Source organism: Pinus tabuliformis, chromosome J (assembly GCF_031772625.1).
Source record: "Pinus tabuliformis cultivar Carrire ecotype Pingquan chromosome J, CPIR1, whole genome shotgun sequence".
Lineage (NCBI taxonomy): Eukaryota > Viridiplantae > Streptophyta > Pinopsida > Pinales > Pinaceae > Pinus > Pinus tabuliformis.
The window spans coordinates 170247836-170272102 of NC_142295.1; the positions used below are offsets into that span (position 1 = coordinate 170247836).

At 40.3% G+C, this 24267-nt stretch overlaps 1 protein-coding gene across 3 annotated transcripts in view; it reads right to left on the reverse strand.

The window, feature by feature from the left end:
* The window catches only part of LOC149226209 (S-adenosyl-L-methionine-dependent methyltransferases superfamily protein), a 208961-nt gene that overhangs the window by 144404 nt on the left and 40290 nt on the right, over positions 1–24267 (reverse strand). For all 3 annotated transcript variants that reach the window (XR_016247011.1, XR_016247010.1, XM_089375235.1), the window contains exon 2: positions 12142–12205. Coding sequence is in view for 1 of the 3 variants with exons in the window: in XM_089375235.1 (XP_089231361.1) it covers positions 12142–12205 (64 nt within the window). In the remaining 2 variants the exon portion in view is untranslated. The remainder of the gene's footprint in view (positions 1–12141; positions 12206–24267) is intronic.

Genomic DNA, 24267 nt, shown 5'->3' on the forward strand with positions numbered 1-24267 from the left:
GTTTCTAGTGACAGAGGGAGCCAGGACGGCTCAGTTACAACCAATTTTCAAGCAGTGCAAGTGGATCCAGAGCCACCAGTTCGCATTTTGGGCAAAGGTGCGAGTAGCCAGCAGGGAGTGCAAGTGGTTGGATAGAGGCTGAGTTGGGTTGTAGAGGAGATTTGAGATCTCCAGTATATTTTGCCACTATATTTCCAAAGGATAGCTAGTGGGCATCGAGTTGTAAATCTCTCCAATTATTGCATAATAAAATAAACCCTCATTTGTTGCATTGATTTTCCCTTCTGGGGTTTTTCAAGGACAATTATCCAAAAATAACGGTGTCATTTTATTTTGTGTGTGCATCTATTTCTCAGTTGTTTTATTTCCGCAACATTATTTTTATTGTTGAAGAATTGCAGTGTGAATTATTCAGTGTTTATCATTAATAATTTAGTAGAAGATAAATAAACTTTATTCAGTTACGAGAATAATATCCGGTTACTGCAGTTCAAGGAATTTTCACAGTTTGTCTTTTACTTCATGTTACCGATCAAAACAACAGTGTTGTTAATGTCCCGCCACCCTGCTAGATATGCACACACAATGCAGGGACCCACTATCACCTCGACCCAAGCCCTCGTTACTTAGGCCCAACACCCCCTAAACAGCCAAGGGAGGAGTCCCCACATTTACCTTAAACAACTATATAGTGTCACTTAAGGTGGAGGGGTTCACTTATACCTGTTGCTTAGCTGTGAAAATGTCACTATAGTAGCAGAAATCTAAAGAACAAATATTAGTAGCCAAAACCCACAGAAAATATTGCATGTAACATATGGATTCCAGTCTATGCTAATAATCCTAACCAGAAATATAATTATCTTTTAGTTTGGGTCATTGGTTAAGGAGATATGACTCAAAACAGCTTGTTGTCTTGTGTGACAGATTGTAAAGTCTGTGTAAAATGCAAGGACAGCAATTTGATTTGACTGTAAAAGCCACCCTACATGTGCCTTAGCACATCTAAATGGTTAGTGTAGGGGTGGAGAAGAGATAAGGATGAGTATAGAGGTTTTTGGAGCCTTCCCTCAACTCAAATATGGCTGAAAAGTGAATTTCTAGAAAGCTGGAAATTACATTTCCAATTTTGGGGTGAAAATTGTGTTTACACACCTAGAAATTTCCAGATTTAGATTTGGCAATTACTTATGGCCGAAAATTTAATGAAATTAATAAACACTGATAACACTTTTGAAACAATCTAGAGTAAAGTCAAGGTTTTAGGTTGGGTTTACTTACTTGGAAAGTTGTAGACCGGATTTGCGGATCCAGCTTAATACAGTCTTGAAAAAATGGCTATATACAAGTGTAAAAATAGCATGCAAAAAAACGTGTATCCTATCTTGCTATGATCTATCAATTAAATCAATTATCCCCAAGATTTTAGCTTGCTAAAAAAGACGAAAACGTGAAAAATCAGCAAGCCAATATCCTAATCTAACTACAGAAAATAAAATAAATTTTGTATTTTGAAAATAGGTGGTTGTTGTGCTATAACTGTGCCCTTTTGTGTCTCACCTTTTCTTGGAATGTGTGTGAAAATTTCTAACCCGAAATTCTACTGCAGTAACTGATTTATTTCACCTACTTATTCTTCACAATAAGTTATTTACGAAATCCCTTCAACAAACATTAACATAAATTCTACTGCATTTATCACATAATTACACAGAGAAAAATACATGCACAAGAACCAATCACATCAACACAGTTGTTTTTGGACAATTGTCCCCGGAAAAACCCAATGTGAGAAAATCGGTGCAGCAAATGACGGTTTTATTAATCTTCAACAACAATCACTTTACAAGGAATGATTTTACATAGAAACTAAGGGAAAACGCCTAAGACTTTCCCTTGGAAACTTTCTAACACCCTAGAGACCCTTTCCCACTTCAACGTCACCTCTACGTCACTCTGTGTCCCTTTGCGTGAGAGTTGCGTCTCCCCTGGACTGTGTCTCCCTCTGCGTTGTCTCTCAATGCCCCTGCGTCACCTCTTCCTCAGTCACTCACTGCTGCTGATGCCCTCCTCTTCCTCCACCCTGCAACTTTCCCTCTGAAATGGATCTCCTTCTATAGTATACCTAAGGGGATAATATGGGGTACAAAGAGAGGTACCCAAGGGAATAAGGTAATAATGGGATGGGCGATAGTAATAAATAAAGTGGTTAACCCGTATCATGTAAGGGACCACAAGTAGTTAGCAATAATGCAATAAGCCCATTGTATTAGACAGATGGTATTGAGAGAACCATGGTAATGACCTATGGTATTGTATGTATGAGGCCTATATAGAGGCTAGAGACTCCCCATTGAGAGATGTCAAAGATTATTGTATGAACAAGCATATGGCTTGTGAAGTGTTCTCCTTCCTTAAGGAGTGAATGTATGGTGTTGCCCTACCTTAAGGGTTTGATCAATAAAGAAGCATTTCTATCTTATTATTTCTAGGTATATGTGTATTCTCATATATTTGCATGTCAGATCTATTACAAGTGGAATCAGAGCACTTTCTTGGGCAAAGCGGAAATTTTTTATTTTTGTAGGAACTTTCTCGGGCGGCGAGTTTGCAGATCAGATCTGTACGTTCTAGTGCAAAATTTGCAGAATCTAATTGCAGATTTGGGTTGTTTGCAAAAAAATACCCAATTTGAAGAAAAAAATAGGTTGAATCGGAGTCCGGATGGGGGTGATATTGCTGATTTAAAAATTAACTGTGTTGCAGAAATTTTTGGGGGCGGCGAATTTGCAGATCAGATTTGTACGTTCTAGTGAAAATTTTGCAAAAATTGATTGCAGATCTGGGTTCTTTGCGAAAAAATACCCAATTTCAACAACAAAAAGTCGATCGAATCGAAGTCCGGATAAGGGAGATATCCTTGATTTAAAATCAACTCTTTTTTCAGAAATTTTTGAGACGGCGAGACAGTTGCAGCACAAATCTGAAATTCCAGTGCCTAGATCGGGATTTCTATCACATGGGAAGATGCAGAATGGTTGTTCCATTTCCAAAAATAGGTCATAATAGGGATTCTGAGCAATATTGACTGAATTGTGGCCATTTCAAATTTTCACCAAGTAAGTGATTTTTTTTCAAAACCCTCTTCATGGTTTCTATCAAGGTTTTATATTTTATAGGAAAAGATAATGGTCCTACTATTGAAGAATTCATAGAAAGACAAAAGTCATTATGGGCAAAACAGTGGAAAGGTTTAGTATGGCTTAGTATGAAAGAAGAGGTTGTCAAATGGTTGAACTCACTTGACAGCAAGAAGTTGTACAGACTTTCAGATAAAGAATTTGAAAAAGTCTTTTTAGACAAATGGTCTCATGCTAGAAAACAAGAGAATGAGACATGTAAGAGGTTATTTTCTACTGGTATCTCCTTGTTACAGGTTCATGGATATATTCAGAAGGAGAAGATCATTGTGTCTATAAATCCTAGTTGCAAGCAAAATCTTATAAATATCAATTTGGCAAAAAAAATTCAAGTTCCAGCAAAACAAATGGAACACACACAAGTTAATAATGAGGAGGTGCAAGTTTATAAAGATTTGAAGATTTCTATGGACAAGTATGTATTGCATTCTGATTTTTATGCTTCAGATATGGCTAATGTGGATGTTGTTTTGGGATACCCTTGGATGGAATCTGTGGGTACTATCAATATTAATGTGCAGAAGAAATTCTTGAAGCTCTGGTATAAAAAGAAGAAAATTACATTACAGGATATTTCCATCAATAAACAGGTAGAGTCCAAGGAGGCTGAAGCAGAAGATGTTCCAGGGACTGACACATCAGATGATGAGCCCTTGATGGTCGACAACCAAACACAAACATCAAACTAGGTATGAGAAAAACAGGTAGAGTCCAAGGAGGCTGAAGCATAAAATGTTACAGGTACGGATACATCAGATGAGGAATCCATGGTTGAAGTAATATTGGAAGATAAGCAACAACAACAGATGCCACAACATGTACCAGATACCAATCAGGCTCCATTAGGTGGTGAATTAAAGAAAGATACACCGTTGGTTAAAACTTCAGCATATCACCACCCACATCACCCCGCAAGAAAACAACCAACACGATGGCAACAAATTAGCCACAAGGACAACAACCCCCGCATGACAGATAGAGAGGGGTGACGATCCACCTACTACACATCAACACAGAAGAGCCGCCAGGGTCAACTTCCATCTCAAGCAAGTGAGGCACCAGCTAGATCGAGGGTTCACCTTTCTCTTGGATGGCTAGATGCACGTGCATGGTACCAGTGGACTACTATTTTGAGTAGATCTTATTATTTGTGTTCTTCTTATGTTTCGGGGACGAAACATGTTTAAGGGGGGTGGAATGTAGTATACCTAGGGGGGATAGTATGGGGTACAGAGAGAGGTACCCAAGGGAATAAGGTAATAACCTGGCTCTGATACCACTTGTAATAGATCTGACCTGAAAATATATGAATGATACCAATATACCCAATAACTGTAAATAATCACCAAAAATAACAAAATCTGAATAATAAGATAGAAATGTTTCTTTATTGATCAAATCCTTAAGGTAGGGCAACACCATACATTCATTCCTTGAAGAAGGAGAACACTCCACAAGCCATATCCTTGTTCATACAATAATCATTGACATCTCTCAATGGAGAGTCTCTAGCGTCTATATAGGCCTCATACATATAATACCATGGGTCATTACCATGCTTCCCTCAATACCATCTATCTAATACAATGGGTTTATTACATTATTGCTAACTACTTGTGGTCCCTTACATGATACGGGTTAACCACTTTATTTATTACTATGGCCCATCCCATTATTACCTTATTCCCTTGGGTACCTCCCTTTGTACCCCATACTATCCCCCCTAGGTATACTACAATGGGCCATAGTAATAAATAAAGTGGTTAACCCGTATCATGTAAGGGACCACAAGTAGTTAGCAATAATGTAATAAGCCCATTGTATTAGATAGTATTGAGGGAACCAGGGTAATGACCCATGCTATTGTATGTATGAGGCCTGTTGACCACTACCGGTCAACTACCCATGCAGTTCCCCCCCCTTTCTTTGCAAAAAGGGGCAGCATCTGATCAGCATGTCCGTGCCATCCTACCATCATCAGCAACTTGATCATTTTGATTGTAAACCCAGTCTGCATGTATTAATTGTAAATAATCTTAGCAGATACGAGTCGTGTATGTAAAATTGCCTAGGTGGACCTAACTTTCTAGTGGTAATCTACGTCCCGGAAGGTTTTTCGTCTCACCGATCCATGGATCGGCAGAGTTTTCCTTCAAACCTGACCCCAAAGCTGGGATGGATTTTGTCATTAGAACTTTAGGAGAATCCTAGTGTGTTGATCTGCTAGATTATAGTTGTGTCGCAGAACTGGGTGATTTGTGAGGGTCTGTATTAAGTGGGTTTGTCCCCTTAAGATGTAAATTTGTAAAAGTCATCATGAAATGTGTCTTGAGGGTTGAAAATGTTTTAAATCCCCTCATGAGTCCTAAGTCCTAGGTCCTAGGTGATGTTTCCGAAGGCTTAGTTCGATGATCCATTTTAAAATGAATTAAAAAAAATAAAAAATGAATAAAAATAATAAAATAAATTAAAAAATTAATAAAATAATTAAAAATTAAAAAATTAAAATAAATAAAAAATAATAATAAAAAATTAAAAAATAAAGCAAAAACCCTAACTAATAAAATAATAATATTTTAAGTGAATGCATGCAAAATATTATTTTTTAATAAATCGACGGATGAGATCAAGAGATGTCTTGATCCTCATCAACGGTCGAGATCATTTCAGCATGGATCACTCGAACTAGCCGTTGGAGTCATTTCCTTTAAGTAGGGTGCTAGGGGTCAGTTCAGATCATGGGATCTGTGAGTCTGGTACTGAAGAAGCTCTCTTGTAAATCTGTTTCTGGTTAATAAAAGAAGACTTTGGGGTCCATATCTTGCTGGTGTTACTCTCTTGGAATGCTGTGAGATTGTTTAAATTTTCTGCATATGTTATTTTCAGCCGTTAATAATAGCTTTTTGTAGAGTATTGTGAGCACAGGTATCTTGTTCACTTGCTAGGGTTTGAGTGCTGTTAGGGTTTCTGAAGTAATGGCAGGTATCTCCATTACTTTTTGAGATCTAGCAGCATTTTTGCCCTCTTTACTGATGGTTGTTTCTGAGCTGTGCAGAAAAACCCTTATTGAAGAAGATTTGGTGGGCGTTAGGGGAAGTTCTCGGCTGAACCAGCCAACTCCCGCAAGCATTTTTTGTTGAGCCCAGTTGGATTTGATCCTGGGTCTATCATTCAGTTTTATTTTCTAATTTGCATGGGAGATTTTCTGAAGTCCTTCACAGTGAAAAACCTGAAATCTTTATTTCTTTAAAATATTTCTGTACTTACTGCTGAATCTGGCTGTTAAGGGGCCAAAATCTGTAAATTAAATAAGCTGATCTAGGGCTTTGAGTTTTGCTTTTATCAGGTTTAATTAGGGTTTTCCAGTTTTTGGTTTCAGGTGTATTTTTTCCTTGGGTGATCTTGTTACGCCAGCAGTCCTTCCGCACTAAGCTCGAGGTTTCAGATGCCCTAGGGCATTTCATATTGTGCTGATCTATTATTATCTGGCTAATGAAGAAAGAAAAATGTTGATGCGTTTTATAAAATCGCTGTTGCAAATCTCAGCACCAGATGTTTGAAAACGAGGCTGCCAAAGTACTGATATGAGACTGAGAAACCTGTGGATCAATAAATCGGCAAATCCGTGGACCCGCATGCCTCTCAAAATTCCCCGCCGTCAACCTGCGCACACACAAGTGACCAGATCTTTCTGCCGTGGACTCCAGATACGCTCAACGTAAGTTCAATTTCTTTCAAAGCGCTGAAGGTAAAGCGTATCTGTCAATCCTTGCGGCTGTGCTTTTCACCATACCCAAATCCGTGAGCCCAGGTTTATTCAACGAATTTTCTCAGCGAGGTAAGAATCCGGGATTTTATGGTGGGCGTCAGGTAAGGTTGTTTGAACTCATACGTTTGCAGATGAAAACCTTTTTTTTCTTGCAATTTTGGATTTTAAAGATTGTGTGAACGCGTCCTGCCTTCTGCGTGGTATCATACTGTGTATTTTCGATTGTGCTGAGGGTGAAGCGTATCACTGCATTTGATCTGGTGTTTTCTGCCAGCCGGTTTGCCTGAGCCCTCATTCGACCCGTGTGCCAGCTAAATCGCAAACCAAGCAGTTTTTCGATGCACCCAGATTGTAGATAGGCGTGCGTATGATCATCCGCCGTCCGGAACTGGAAACCGCAGGTAACAATCGATTCATCACCGCATTTCCTCGCCAGGATCAGTCAGGTAACCTTCAAGCCGCCTTTCGACTGTGTATAGTTGCAGGTTGTCTTGGGCATGCGTTCATTTTTACGTCTGAGCATGGTTACGATTTTTTTTGTTTTTTCGCGTAATGTTTTATCAGCACATTGTTTTAAATTCATAGATTTTTTTTAGTGGTTACGTTGTAGGTTAATGTTAGTTGTTGTTTTGGTTTAGAGCTAGGTTTTAATTAGATTTTAGATTTTAGTGTTTAATTTAATTTTATGTTTAGAATAGATTAAAGTTTTTTATGGTTTTATAGATTTTTTAATTTTCATTTTTACAATATAAAAAAAAGAAAAAAAAAATTGAAAAAGTAATAAAAATTTTATGGAAAATTCTCTTGTTTGCCAGATCCAGTTATTGTCTCGTTATATCTTTCATGCTGAGATCTAAAATTTTCAAGTCGAGATACGAATACGATGTCTGGTTAATAATTCATGATTCTCGTGGTGGTTTAAGGCATTTATCTCTTCAAAATTTTCAGTTGCCGGATATCGTTTTGGTCATGTGATTTAGCTGATGACAAATGATCGTTGTTCACGGTTTATGTTTCTATATCATTTAACAAGTAATCATTGTAATAACAATCTTTTAAGGCACTGGTCTGCTAAATTAATCAAATCATTTTAGTGCTTATCTTATCGTGTCTCGTGTCTCCCAACCAACTGGTCAACAGTTGGCCTCATCATCTCACAGGGACTACCCCCCTTAGCCGCAGGAGACAGGCTTAAACGGAGAGATCGGGGATCAGAGTGATAGCCCCCGGTCTGAGCGTTGTCGTGACAATCTGCGCGACAACAAGGCCTATATAGAGGTTAGAGATTCCCCATTGAAAGATATCAAAGATTATTGTATGAACAAGCATATGGCTTGTGAAGTGTTCTCCTTCCTTAAGAAATGAATGTATGGTGTTGCCTTACCTTAAGGGTTTGATCAATAAAGAAGCATTTCTATCTTATTATTTCTGGGTATATTTGTATTCTCATATATTTGCAGGTCGGATCTATTACACCTTCTCTTTGAGAATTGATTTTCCTTGGGATACCGAGTATCTGTCAGTGTGTCTCCAAATGATTCTCAAATATTCTATTATACTTTTCCTGTTGATGAATCAACGGTCAAGATTAAGTCTCTAATCAACGGTTAATATTAAAATAGAGTTGATCCTTGTCTCTTAGAAGCTTCTCACCCTTATCTTTATTAATACCCATTAATATTTTTATTTTCCTAAGTTTAGACTTAGGAACCTATTAAAAATATTAATTATTTTAATAACTCCTTATCCGGGTGGAATTTCTCCAAACGATTTCTGGGTCTTGGAGATTTCATGTGCCTTAGCCTCTCCACCAAATTTCAAGGCCAAAGCACATCCGATGCTACCCAAAATCAACAATGTGAAATCAATAACTCTCTAAATCGATATAGACAGCTTGTTTCAAGGGAGTGAGTTTGGTCCAAAATGGCAGTGGTCCTCACTATTGCTTAATCCTCTTGGTGACTTTCGAACCTTCCTAGGAGTGGCCTCTCCCTGAAATGGCATCTGATTTTTATGTATGTAGAATATGAAATCCTGAAGACAAAATGAAGCTCCCTCACAAGACAGTTCAAGCGCTTGGATCGACCTATTTGCAAGACCAAGAAAATCAAGTATGGTTTCCCCCTAATTGATTCTCTCCATGTGACTAGGTAGCCCCTCAATAGCAAAAATCATTAGTCTTGGAATAGCATCATTAATCACCAAAATTAGTTAGAGAAATTATGCAAGAATTATATATCAAGAAGAAGAATAAAAACAAGAACGATTCCACCAATGTACAAAATAAATTACAGAAGGGTTTGGAAAATATGACCCTTTTATTGTGATAGCACTTGTCTATAGCACTTGTCTCAATTGAAAACTACAACCTTACAAATGAGGAGAGCCTAGCCTTTATAGAAAATTTTCATTGCTAGTAGAACCCTCTATAATAAAATATTGCCAGTCTTCCACATGTTGGGACTAAGCAATTTTTTAATTTTTGAAAGTATTACAAAAATAATTAATTATTCCCTCAAGGGGTCAACTTGACTTAATTTCCTCATGGAAGCCCACAAATTCCCTTTGAAATTGATTTTTGGTGGTCAATGGTCAATATGGTAGCCTTGGTCCCCCAAAATTCACCTTGCTTGGTCCATTTCCAACTCGACTTGCTCATAGAAAGTGGTGTGAATTGCCTAGGTAGCTCGACTTGGTCCCTTTGAAGAATAATTTGTTTTAATGGCTAATTTTTTGGTCCATCATTTAAATTCTCGGTCCATGGTGAGTATAACGACTATTTGAATCATCCTCCACAGTTAGTTTGACCTCCAACAGCTAATTCAACTTGACTTTGCATTGACTTTTCCTTTAGTAAGTTTGACTTGGTCAACCTAGCACTGGACCTCCAACGCATTTGATCTTCTCGGTCCATGGTGAGTATAACGACTAGTTGAATCATCCTCCATCGCTAGTTTGACCTCCAACACCAAATTCAACTTGACTCTGCATTGACTTTTCCTTTAGTAAGTTCGACTTGGTCACCCTAACACTGGACCTCTAACGCCTCTGCCCATCTAGCAATTCTAGAACCTCGGTATTGTTCTGCATGTCCTAATATGTACTGGGTATGTCAGCCTTTGCTCTATGATATAACTCAGGGTGTTGCCACATCATCATGCCCATGTGTTGGTTCTATAACACCTCAACTAGACTACAAAATCTAAGACTTCGGTATTTTTCATCTCTTTTGACGTATTGCATGCCTAATTTTGCACAATGCTCTGCCTGAAATGTCCCCTAGAAACTTTACCTGACATATTGACCACGTTGTAACTAACCACCTAATGCTCGTATTGGAAAATTCCATCTAGCATGGAATCCTCTCATCAAGCTCTATAATCTGAGACTGGGTTGACATTTTGAGTCTTGACCACCGAGACCACATTGCATTGGGAACCGTGCACTGCTTCACGAAACATGAATGTTGTCAAAAGAGACTACTAAGCTCTGAGAGCTATCATGAGGAATATTGCACCAAGGCCAAGGTCAAACACAGACTCAATAGACTTTAACCATGTGATATGACATAGGTGCACCTTGCCATGTGCTAGACTAGCCCATACACTGGTGATCACCCCTACAAATGGAAGCTCCCATAAAACCATGAGTCCTCAAGAGAGTCCACCTGAAGCCCTCCAATCCAGTTAGGGACAGAAGAGACCTTAAGTGAGACTTCAGGGGACAGGGCATGGTGTGACCAAACAACTGAATACAGACTTAATGACATAGGTCTTTTGATTTGTGACCTTGGGCTTACAGTGTTGTTGAAAGCTACAGTAAAAAGTATGTGTACTCCTACTAATAGGCGAGGTGATGCCCCCCAAATCACTTGAAGAGAGCTTGAAGGAAGATTTCAAGGAGACCAAAAACCTAAAGGAGATTGCAATGGAGAGGCTTAATGTTAAGGGTCTAATAACAATTGATGTGAGCACAATGCCAACAACTGAAAGATATTACATACAAGTAAAGCATAAGACAACAAGTATGCAAGTATCAGTGAATAAGATTGTCAAAATTGTACACATCATGTACACTCATATGTATTAACTATATATATAGAGTACAAAAAAGGGGGTGAGTGATCAACATTGACCAAGTCTCCAATAAAATACAATAAAGTAGATAAGTGTCAGTGATCAATTTGGAAGCAATTGAAAGATACCTATATACAAGTAAAGCATAAGACCACAAGTATGCAAGTATAAGTGAATAAGATATCAAAATTGTACACATTGATCAAAGTTGACCAACTCTCCAATAAAATACAATAAAGTGGGTGACAGATCAATTTAGACTAAGTCACTCAAAGGAGAAAATATAAAGCACAAGTGTACACAAAAATAAAGTACATTTATGATACATGTTCCCACATGCATACTAGACTAAGTCTCACCATGTTATATTGACCATAGTAGTCTTGTAATGGAACTTTATATACTGACATATATGCCGATACACTTACTTTTGTATGCCTAAGCATTTTCTTCATTATGAGAAGCATCTGCAAATTAGAAACACTGTTGGAATCTCCTCAAGATAAATTTATTTTGACATGCATATTAATGCTAGGCAGATAAGGTTTTGGCGTTTTGCAAGGCAGTTTGACCAGTCCCCCTTGATCGCATCAAGATATATACTCATCGGAACTTTTTCCCAATGTAAATATATACTTTGATTTATCCAAAGGAATATATCTGAGTAGCCATCAACACTTCAAAATGCAAAATCTGGACAATGTTTCAAAGTACAGTATTACCTAATCTGGTCTTGCCTCTTTCCCAGATATCAGTCTCACTTGATTGACAGTATAACTTGTTATTTGCATAACCATTGGCTATTGCCTACTGTCCTGCGAAGATGAACAAAAGTTCCTGTGTCGGTCCCATCTTTCCCTATAGAATGCAGATATCATCACATTATTTTGTACAAATCAATTTTCTGGAATTTCGACCACTGGATTACAGGTCTCAGGTAGTAGGCTTACAATAACCTGACACCTCAATAAGCTTAAGAAAGCCTACAAACTTTTTGTAAAATACTCCAATAATAACGTATCTTCTACATCTCACAACTCTAGATGAATTATTTAAACACCTAACCAAAGCACACAACTTGGACGGTTATACCTACATATGAGCCACATCAGTCACCTTCCTTTTGCCGAACATGAAATCAGTCAGACCATCCTCCAGTCCTGGATCCAAAATATCAGTAGCACAGTTGTATATTAGTCAAGCATCAAACATAAGTCAGTAATAAACCTAATAAAATGTCTCACAATGGCAGCAGTATCAATAGGAATGATGAAATGATACAGCCGAGTGTGTTTGTGGTAGACTTCAACTTGCTTGTGTAGTCTTCAACATATCATTATCCCATAATTGTGAAATTTAACAAAGACGAGTTGAAGATTAAAGGAAAAAAAATCCATTTTATTCTAAAATGTAGGGATTGCCATCTAACTGCTCCAACAGTTATTGTTGAAGCTGGCTCTTTGTGCCTTCATGATTTTTGTCAACTGTCTTGCATTAAATACATTTATATTCATCTACTTGGATCCTCCAATTGGAATATTCCTCAATAATCTGATCTCGCTGAAGACATTCTCTCTCACACTCAGATTCCATAAAAATGACAACTCTATTGTACAATAGATAAAAAGAAAATATATGCCATTTAAAATCATTACTGGTTAATGGGACCAGTACATAAACCACAACAAATGTGGCCAAGCGGAAACTTCAAGGCACCTCCAACCCATGAATAAAAGTAGAGTAAGCATGGGAAAGGCAATTCCCATGGAAATGTTACACTGGATTTCTAGGGTATTGCAACCCATCTCGGATCAACTTGCACCCAGTTTTCTTAAACGTCAACTTATGACCATACTGATCAACCAATAGGCTATAAGAAAACCAAAACATCAGAAATTTAGGTGATAGCAGCTACTGGAATTCAGAAACATTGGAAAGGAAATGGCATTGCCACCAAAAAGAGTAGAATGATAAGAGGGGCTAACATAGCCTAATATGAGCTGCTTCTGGCAATATTCATGTTATGCCCTCGTTCCTTCATCTTATTGTTCCGAGGTGGGTGTTAACACAATGCAATTTTGAAAGCTTTTTTGTGTGAAGCAGAAGCAAAGGAAAATAATAAAATTTGATGGAATGCATCACCTTCGTGGGAATTAAACTTCTAATGTGTCCACTGCTGTCACCTATAAAACATGAAGATGTTGCATAAGATGTGGGCACAGAGAAGCATCAAAAATGTAGTAAGAGATGAAAATGACAGATGCAACTGAAATAAGGACAGTGATCTACATTTATGCCAATTTTGAGGACTCCAAATGCTCCTGCGAAGTAGCCTACTCAAAGGCATGCCCTTTTAAGACCAAAGGATAGCCAGTCCCACTTGATGAAATGTTTTCCCCAGCCTGGAAAAAAAACTTGCAAAGCAGACTTGAGTTGCTCTGAGCAGAACATGAGTAGCAGCAAATTTGCTGACTATGGAAAGGAAGACTTCTGTGCGTGAAGAATAACCATTGCTTCTGCTTTCCAGCCAGTTTTGCTTTATTTTTGTGTCTAAACCTATACTCAATGTTATGATTGCAATGTTACTGTTTTAATGGCAACAAATTGACCCCTACAGAGCTCCTAAATGAAATGTTATAGGCTTGAAATGCCGAATATCCTTTTAAAGTGAGCACTAAAAATGAGAGATTTGTTGGTTTGACTCCAATGATACCAATCCACATGCCCCTAGCTAGTTCTGTTCAAAATTACCAAAAGAAAACAGAAAATGTATCGCATGACCCATATCTTAGAGATAGAAGAAGGATGAGCTCAAGCATTCTGTATGTACTATGACGTCAAAGTCCATAGCTCCACAAATCAAGCTACAACTACACCAAATACATGGGCCAAAGTGATTCATTCTAATTTCTAGCGTGTTACAAAAATGGCTACGTGAGTATGGACAATGAATGTGAACCCACACACATAAGAATAATAGAAACTGTCTCAACATGATTATGAATATCTCCCATCATCATGCAGCAAAAAAATAAAATAAAGACTATGGATGTAGATGATATGTGAAACATAAGAAGCTTCAAAAACATGTCCATAAAAGGTGAATCTAATAAGTTATAACCAAAAATACAATTCTAGCACTTTATTAAAGCTGCCTAGTCTGGGCTCACAGAAACAAAAACATTGCACGATGCATCATAGTCCTCCTGAAGTTAATATGGTAATCGATTCCCAGGGGTCTTCTCCTACGGCTGGTGTTCTTGTTCTTCACTCCTTCCTTTGAGAGGATACCTTTTAATATCTTCTTCCAATCTCTCTACTCCAATGCTCTTCATTCCTTCTTACTTTGGAAAAATTGCCTTCAAATATCTTCTTCTGCTCCTCTACTCTGGATTTAACTTTCTCAAACTAAAAGTCAATTTCGTTTAGCAGTTTCTTTTTTTATAAAATGCATCATAATTGTATTAATATACAGAATGAAAGTAAATGCCTTTTATAAAATAAAGGGCAGTGAAAACTGACACCAAGAGCTAAGGTTGCAAGGCAAAAATACCTGACCTATCTAAAATCACCACACAGGGCATCAAAAAACAAAGAGTCATAACAGTCTACAGTGTCTAAGGCAAACAGCAATAAACACAAGTAAATAGGTTTTGTTTTGGCATTTTCTTTTGGCCTTTTTTGGTCTTTTCTTCCTTTTTTACGTTGAAGTGAAACACGTTCGATCATTTTTGTATGGCCTTCATTAATCCTCATTTGCATTTTGGATTGAAATTCATCTTTAATTAGTGCTTCTTCAACCTTCTTAAAAGTTATTTTTTTTAGCTTTCTCAATCATTTTCTCATAAATAATCTTCAACATTGCTTCGTGATGACATCTAGGACTTTTCCTTTCTTTTCATAAGCTCATAATTACGTTCTTGATTAAGATTCTAGAACATGGATACACTCCCTGTTGAAATTTCTAAGTCTAACCCGTTAGAAATTTTCCTGCACTATCTAGTTTATTTCACCTACTTGTTTAATTACTGAACAAGGTATTTAACCATATAAATACTGAAAAAAAACACAAATGCAGTCTCAACCATCTAAAGATCATCAACTGAAAGAAATAGACAAGCACACAAGGGACACAGTTATTTTTGGACAATCATCTCCGGAAAAACCCAACTTGGGAAAACCGGTGCAACAGTTCTGAGGGTTTTATTATTAAGCAGCTTTTCTTGAGTACAACTGGGTGCCAAACTTGCTCACCCTACAGAGAAATCAATCTGGCAGTAATACCCTTCTTCGGAAGCAAATATTCAGCAAGTTTGCTCCACGAAAATCTCTGCAACGCCTCTATGAGGCTCTACGTCAGCCCTCCTGGCCTCTGCGTCAACCTACAGATGCTCTGCGCTGGCTCTCTGGCCCTCTGCGTCACTCACGCAGGCCCTCTGCGCAGTCACTCTGGCCCTCTACATGGCTCCTGCTAGCTCTGTGTAGCCTTCTCTGCCTTTGCGTTGGTCTTCCGGCACTATCTCTACCTCTCTACTATGCACTCACTGCCCCTCACTACAACTCTGATCACTGGTTCGATTTCTCTCAGCAATCCCCGCTCCAGGAAATTGAACTCACTGATCAACTTGGTGTATCTCCAACTGACCCTCAAGCCTCCTCTTATACTTTTTTTGTTGAGTTTTCAACAGTCGAGATTAAATCTCTAATCAATGGCTAAGATTAGATTTGGCTTGATCCATGTCATTTAGAACCTTCTCACCTAGTTTTATATTAATACCCATTAATATTTTTATTTTCCTAAGTTTAGACTTAGCCTTTAGGAACCCATTAAAAATATTAATTATTTTAATATATTTCTAACCAGGTGGAATTTCCCCAAACCATTTCTGGGTCTTAGAGATCTCATGCGCTTTAGCCTCTCCACCAATTTTCATGGCTAGAGCACATCTGATGCTACCCCAAATCAACACACCCTCTTAGCAAGGAATGTGCTCTAGTAATGCTCCACTACTGAACATCACCCTGATCATCCGATATTGGTACCTGTGTTGATGCTTGGCCTGCTGCCCAACATCCTTTGCACTGTTGCCTCTTGTACTGTTGCCCATGGCTCTGCGACTGCCACTGCTACATCTGTACTACATCTCCCTCAGCATCCGTGTTGCTGCTAGTCCTTCCTCCCAACATTGCATCTGCACTGCAACCCTCTCTCATCATGCTGCATCGTGTTGCCCATAGCACTACCACTGCTACTGCTGCAATGCAACTCAGTTACTGAGACGTTGGTAACTGATCTACCCAACTACTAACATCCTTGTCAGACTAGAAGCCCTCCTGATGCTAAAGCTCCCTCTGTTGCTATTTTGTGCTCCCTTTGTTGCGTCTGCACTACTGCAACAACTCTGTGCCTCTCGCACTGCTGCAAACACCTCTGTGCCTTCCTGCACTGCTGCAACCTCCTATGTGCCTCTAGCACTACTGCAACTCTAGCATTGTTCTGTCACTCCATCCGCATCTTGCTTCTACCGACATCCATCATCCTGCTACTGTCTCTCGGGGCTCTCGTAGCCGAATATGATCTAAGAGTTTGGGTACCTCAAGGATCCTGCCCCACATCTCCTGTAGTCCTCCTGACTACAACTCAATGTCACCCCACCTCTTCTCTACAGGTGTATGAGCACTCATGGCACAGTCGTCATTAGTCTCCACTTCCTTCTCCGCCTTAGCCGACGCTGCCTTGGAGTCAGAAGACTCTCCCTTATTCTTCTTCCTGGGACACTAGGTTGCATAATGGCCCAGCTCCCCACAATGGAAGCACTTTATCTTGGAGATGTCCTTCTTCTTCCTCTTCCCTTGTTGTCCCACAGATGCTAGAGTCGCATCCTCTTCCTCCTCTTTCTTGATTTGACCTCCTTTGTTGCTACTTCTCGCCTTGGTCAGTCATCTTATCTCTTCTTAGCGAAGAGCTGCCCTCAACTCTTCCCATCCGGGAAGAGTCGATCTGCCTAGAATGCTTTGGACGAATGTCTCCCACTCCTCGGAGACTGCGTTCAAGGCAGTCCTCACCACTAACTCTTGATCCAGCGTGACCTTTATGGAAGTAAGTTGGTCCCGAATCTTCTGCAACCTGCTCAGGAATAGATCTATCTGTTCCCCCTTTTGCATCTCATACAACCGCAATTGATTCTCCAGTAGCATCTTCCTCTGCACGGAAGTGCCCTGATACAATGTCGTCAAGGTACCCCACATTTCCTTTGTTGTATTCTTCTCAGCAATATCCTAAAATTGAACTACATGATCCTTGACCCCATCAAGGATTATGCACCTTGCCTTGGCCATTACATCCTCATACTTTTCGTTATCAGCTGGGTCGACTGGGAGAGCCACGGTTCTCAAGGCAAAGGCCTTGATGCGATGTCTATCCAAAACAGACAGGTTCCTGGCCTTCCAGATGACAAAGTTGGACGCCCCGTCCAGCCTATCCTGATCGCTCAGTCCGTTCATTGCCATCTCCGCTCTTCTCTTTGACTCCCTCTGAGTCTCTACTTCCCCCCTGGAAGTTCTCTTCTAGACTCCCTCTGAGTCTCAATTTCCCTCCTCGAAATCCTCTCCTAGAATCCCTCTGAGTCTCGATTTCCCTTTTGGAAATCCTTCTGCCAACTGTCGAATCGCACCTCTCTGATCCCCTTTGCTCCTGCAACACTAATCTGGACTTCTTGGCTAGAAATCAGCCTTGGTAGCAACTCCCTCTACCTTGGTTCTATCCCATTAGGTATTGTTCTGCTTTGACAGCAACAGCACTCCACCAGCTTCACAATCCACAATCTGCGCACAGCTTCCTAAGCCCCAGCAGCTGAAGAAACTGAGCCTCTTAGCTCTGCGCAATCCCAACAAGGTTGATTCACTCCTCTGGCAACTGTGTCACTCCTACCTGGCTGAGTAGGATGACGTGGCTCCTCATGAGCCTCTTCTGCCCTCCTCTGCCTCTGCGCTGGCCCTTTCTCTGGCTCAAAATGATGACACAGGCCCTTTGCGTCACTCCTTCTCTACTGCCTTCTGCTTAAGAACAGCGCTGTCTCTCAAGACAGTTGTTTCTGCTGCAAATTTTCTGATCACATTGGTGCCTTCAATCCTCCTGTGATCTGCAATGCTCCAATACCATGTTGAAATTTCTAAGTCTAACCCATTAGAAATTTTCCTGCACTATCTGGTTTATTTCACCCACTTGTTTAATCACTGGACAAGTTATTTAACCATATAAATACTGAAATAAACACAAATGTAGTCTCAACCATCTATAGATCATCAACTAAAAAAAAAATAGACAAACACACAAGGGACACCATTATTTTTGGACAATTGTCCCCAGAAAAACCCAACTTGGGAAAACCGGTGCAGCAGTTCTGAGGGTTTTATTATTAAGCAGCTTTTCTTGAGTACAACTAGGTGCCAAACTGGCTCACCCTCCAAAGAAATCAATCTGGCAGTAATACCTCTCTTTGGAAGCAGTTATTCGGCAAGTATGCTCCACGAAAATCTCTACAATGCCTCTCTGAGGCTCTGCGTCAGCCCTCCTAGCCTCTGCGTCAACCTACAAATGCTCTGGCTGGCTCTCTGGCCCTCTGCGTCACTCATGCAGGCCCTCTAGCCCTCTACGCAGTGACTTGGGCCCTCTGTGTGGCTCCTACTGGCTCTGTGTAGCCTTCTCTGCCTCTGTGCTGGTCTTTTGGCACTATCTCTGCCTCTCTGTGATGCACTCACTGCCCCTCGCTACAACTTTGATCACTAGTTTGATTTCTCTCAGCAATCCCCGCTCCAAAAAATTGAACTCACTGATCAGCTTGGTGTATCTCCAATTGACCCCCAAGCCTCTTCTTATACTTTTTCTGTTGAGTCCTCAACAGCCGAGATTAAATCTCTAATCAACGGCTAAGATTAAATTTGGCTTGATCCATGTCATTTAGAACCTTCTCACCCAGTTTTATATTAATACCCATTAATTTTTTTATTTTCCTAAGTTTAGACTTAGGAACCCATTAAAAATATTAATTATTTTAATATCTTTCTAATCAGGTGGAATTCCCCAAACCATTTATGGGTCTTGCAAATCTCATGTGCTTTAGCCTCTCCACCAATTTTCATGGCTAGAGCACATTCGATGCTACCCCAAATCAACACTCCCTCTTAGCGAGGAATGTGCTCTAGTAATGATCCACTACTAAACATCACCCTAATCATACGGCACTGAAACATGTGTTGATGTTTGGCCTACTGCCCATGGATCTGCCACTGCAACTGCTACATCTGTACTGCATATCCCTCTGCATCCGTGTTGCTGCTGGTCCTTTCTCCCAAAACTACATCTGCACTGCAGCCCTCTCTCATCATGCTGCATCGTGCTGCCCATAGCACTACCACTGTTATTGCTGCACTGCAACTTAGTTACTGAGACGTTGGTAACTGATCTACCCAACTACTAACATCCTTGTTAGGCTAGAATCCCTCCTGATGCTGAAGCTCCCTCTGCTGCTATTGTGTGCTCCCTCTACTGCCTCTGCGCTGCTACAACAACTCTATACCTCTCGCACGGCTGCAAACACCTATGTGCCTTCCTGCACTGCTGCAACCTCCTTTGTGCCTCTCGCACTGCTGCAACCCTCACTGCACTACTACAGAGCCCTGCACTCTAGCACTGTTCTGTCGCTCCATCTGCATCTTCCTTCTACCAACATCCGTTATCCTGCTATTGTCTCTCAGGGCTCCCATAGTCGGATATGATCCAAGAGTTTGGGTACCTCAAGGATCCTGCCCCACATCTCTTGTAGTCCTCCTGACTACAGCTCAATGTCACCCCACCTCTTCTCTACAGGTGTATGAGCACTCATGGCATAGTCGTCATCAATCTCCACTTCCTTCTCCGCCTTAGCCGATGCTGCCTTGCAGTCAAAAGCCGCTCCCTTATTCTTCTTCTTGGGACACTGGGTTTCGTAATGGCCTAGCTCCCCACAATGGAAGCACTTTATCTTGCAGATGTCCTTCTTCTTCCTCTTCCCTTGTTGTCCCGCAGATGCCAGAGCCACATCCTCTTCCTCCTCTTTCTTGATTCAACCTCCTTTGCTGCTACTTCCTGCCTTGGTCAGCCGTCTGATCTCTTCTTGGCGAAGAGCTTCCCACAACTCTTCCCATCCTGGAAGAGTCACTCTGCCCAAAATGCTCTAGATGAATGTCTCCCACTCCTCGAGGACTACGTTCAAGGCAATCCTCACCATTAACTCCTGATCCAGCGTGGCCCCCATGGAAGTTGGTCCCGAATCTCCTGCAACCTGCTGAGAAATAGATCTATCTGCTCCCCCTTCTGCATCTCAAACGACCACAGTTGATTCTCCAGTAGCATCTTCCTCTGCACAGAAGTGCCCTGATACAATGTCGTCAAGGTATCCCACATCTCCTTTCCCGTATTCTTCTCGGCAATATGCTGAAGTTGAACTACATGATCCTTGACGCCATCAAGGATTATGCACTTTGCCTTGGGCATTTCATCCTCATACTTTTCGTTATCAGTTGGGTCGACTGGGATAGCCACGATTCTCAAAGCGAAGGCCTTGATGCGATGTCTATCCAGAACAGACAGGATCCTGGCCTTCCAGATGACAAAGTTGGATGCCCCGTCTAGCCTGTCTTGATCCCTCAGTCCGTTCATTGCCGTCTCTGTTCTTCTCTTCGACTCCCTCTGAGTCTCTACTTCCCTCCTGGAAGTTCTCTTTTAGACTCCCTTTGAGTCTCGATTTCCCTCTTCGAAATCCTCTCCTAGAATCCCTCTATAAGTCTCAATTTCCCTCCTGAAAATCCTTCTACCAACTATCGAATCGCACATCTCTGATCCCCTTTGCTCCTGCAACACTGATCTGGATTTCTTGGCTAGAAATACGCCTAGGTAGCAACTCCCTCTACCTTGGTTCTATCCCGTTAGGTATTGTTCTGCCTTGACAGCAACAGCACCCCACCAGCTTCACAATCCACAATCTGCCCACAGCTTCCTAGGCCCCAGCAGCTGAAGAAACTGAGCCTCTTAGCTCTGCGCAATCCCAACAAGGCTGATTCACTCCTCTGGCCAACTGCGTCACTCCTACCTGGCTGAGTAGGATGACGTGGCTCCTTGTGAGCCTCTTCTGCCTTCCTCTGCCTCTGCGCTGGCCCTTTCTCTGGTTCGAAATGATGACGCAGGCCCTCTGCGTCACTCCTCCTCTGTTGCCTTCTGCTTAGGAACAGCTTTGTCTCTCGGGACAGTTGTTTCTGCTGTAAACTTTCCGATCACACTGGTGCCTTCAGTCCTCTTGTGATCTGCAATGCTCTGATACCATGTTGAAATTTCTAAGTCTAACCCATTAGAAATTTTCCTGCACTATCTGGTTTATTTCACCTACTTGTTTAATTACTGAACAAGTTATTTAACCATATAAATATTGAAATAAACACAAATGCAGTCTCAACCATCTACAAATCATCAACTGAAAGAAATAGACAAACACACAAGGGACATTGTTATTTTTGGACAATCGTCCCCAGAAAAACCCAACTTGGGAAAACCGGTGCAGCAATTCTGAGGGTTTTATTATTAAGCAGCTTTTCTTGAGTACAACTAGGTGCCAAACTGGCTCACCCTACAGAGAAATCAATCTGGCAGTAATACCTCTCTTTGGAAGCAGATATTCGACAAGTCTGCTCCACGAAAATCTCTCCAACGCCTCTCTGAGGCTCTGCGTCAACCCTCCTGGCCTCTGCGTCAGCCTAGAACCCTCTGCGTCAACCTACAGATGCTCTGCGCTGGCTCTCTGGCCCTCTGCGTCACTCACGCAGGCCCTCTAGCCCTCTACGCAATCACTCTGGCCCTCTGCGTGGCTCCTGTTGGCTCTGCGTAGCCTTCTCTGCCTCTGTGCTGGTCTTCCGACACTATCTCTGCCTCTCTGCTATGCACTCACTGCCCCTCGCTGCAACTCTGATCACTGGTTTGATTTCTCTCAGCAAACCCCGCTCCAGAAAATCGAACTCACTGATCAACTTGGTGTATCTCCAACTGACCCTCAAGCCTCCTCTTATACTTTTTTCTGTTGAGTCTTCAACAGTCGAGATTAAATCTCTAATCAACGTCTAAGATTAAATTTGGCTTGATCCATGTCATTTAGAACCTTCTCACCCAGTTTTATATTAATACCCATTAATATTTTTATTTTCCTAAGTTTAGACTTAGGAACCCATTAAAAATACTAATTATTTTAGTATCTTTCTAACCGGGTGGAATTTCCCCAAACAATTTCTTGGTCTTGGAGATCTCATGTGCTTTAGCCTCTCCACCAATCTTCATGGCTAGAGCACATCTGATGCTACCCCAAATCAACACTCTCCTCTTTCTCTGCAAGTTCTTTCTCCAATTTATCATTAACTTCTTTTAATTCATCTTTTATTTGCTTCACAAGATCCACATCTACTACATGGAGGGAATTTGTTTCTTTCATTCTTTTTTCTTCATTCTCTTCTTTTCCATAAAATTCCTCGAATTTATTTTTTTTTTATTTCGCCATCTATTTGAGAAGACTTCTTCAAATTCTTTCCAAGTAAAATTCCACCTTGCATCACAATCTAGACTACACCATTATGTCCAAGCTTCAACCTCAAAGAACTGCCATATCTAGTATCAGTCATCACATGTTTCCTTCAAAACATGCAACCATTCTCTTGAATCAATTCCAACTTCATTTCCGCAGAACCTTGGCATTTCCATATGCTCCTCAAAAGTGAATTTAATTTCAATATACCTTTCTTTTTCTTCAAGAAATTCTTCATCACTTGCTCTTCTTATTGTTTATCAATTAAAATTGGAATTTTCATAGGAATCATGATTAATCATCCATGTCCAAGCTCTACCACTAAAATATTCATCTATCAAACACTTTGGAACATCCCTTTCCTTTAAAACATGTATACGTTCCCTAGGATCAATATCATTGTCATCTCCTCAAAATCCAAGTAACTCCAATTCAATGGCAAAACTTCATGCATCTTCTTGCACTTTCAAAGAAAAATTTTGTTTCATTCAGCCCTTCAAACCCTCAAGGAGCTAGGTATAATATTATGTTATCTTGCATGCATTTTAGGACAAAGTTCAATAAGACAACTTGGCAAGGATGTAAATTGTGAAAATCGCACCAAAATATGGAGTATAATACATCAAGATTCAAACCAATTGGAAAGATTTGTACCTTTCACCTGGAAAAGTCAACAATTGATTCTAAGGTCTTAGTTAAAAGTTATCTGATCACAACACTTTCATGAATTAGGAATCCCAAGATTGATCCAAACTATGTTGAAAACCGAGAACTAAAAGAAAGATAACATCAACACAAAGATACAATGAAAACCAAATTCTACTGCTTGAATCATGAAAAACATTGTATATATACAATGGCTAGAATGGTGGTAGCTATCTTTGAGAAGAGATGTGTCTACCATGCTCATTCACAAAAAGCCCCATAACAGGTGGATGAAACTATAATTTATCAAAATGCCCAAAACCCTAAGATGCAACAACCCTAACCCAAACATGAAGTTAGGGTTGAGTGTGAATGTTGTTGGATGACATTGAATTGTTCGAAAATAAGGGGAGCTTTGTCAAAACCATGTGTTGCCCATTGCTCCATTTTTGGTATTCTTTAGCTTGTTGGAAAGAGAATTTGGATGCTTTATGTGAGGTGTCAAAATCACAAAAACATGGATGAGAAGGCTTCGAAAAATATATTAGAGCTTAGGAACTAAAAGACTAACAATACAAGGACCATTTCTAAGATGGCCCGAGAGAGACACCCAGAGCAGTCCTTTCCCCTTTAGTAGCAGTGGTTCCCATTGCATCACGTTCATGCACCTAACAAGCGAACTTCTACTCTATTTCGTTCCTTGTGAACCAAAATCACGAAAAAACAAATGGTAAGGCCTTAAAAAATGCATCGCAAGTTTAGGATCTCAAAAAATGGCAGTATTGGGAAGATATCTAAGATGGTCATTGATAATGACACACAGTAGTCCTTCCCCCTTGAGTGGCAATGGTCCCCATTGTGTCAATGTTCATGTATCATATGAATAAATTTCTACTTAATTTGGTTCCTAGTGATACAATTACCTTGGTGAAGAAGTCACCCTGCTTAGACAACACAAAGAGTTGTATACTCTC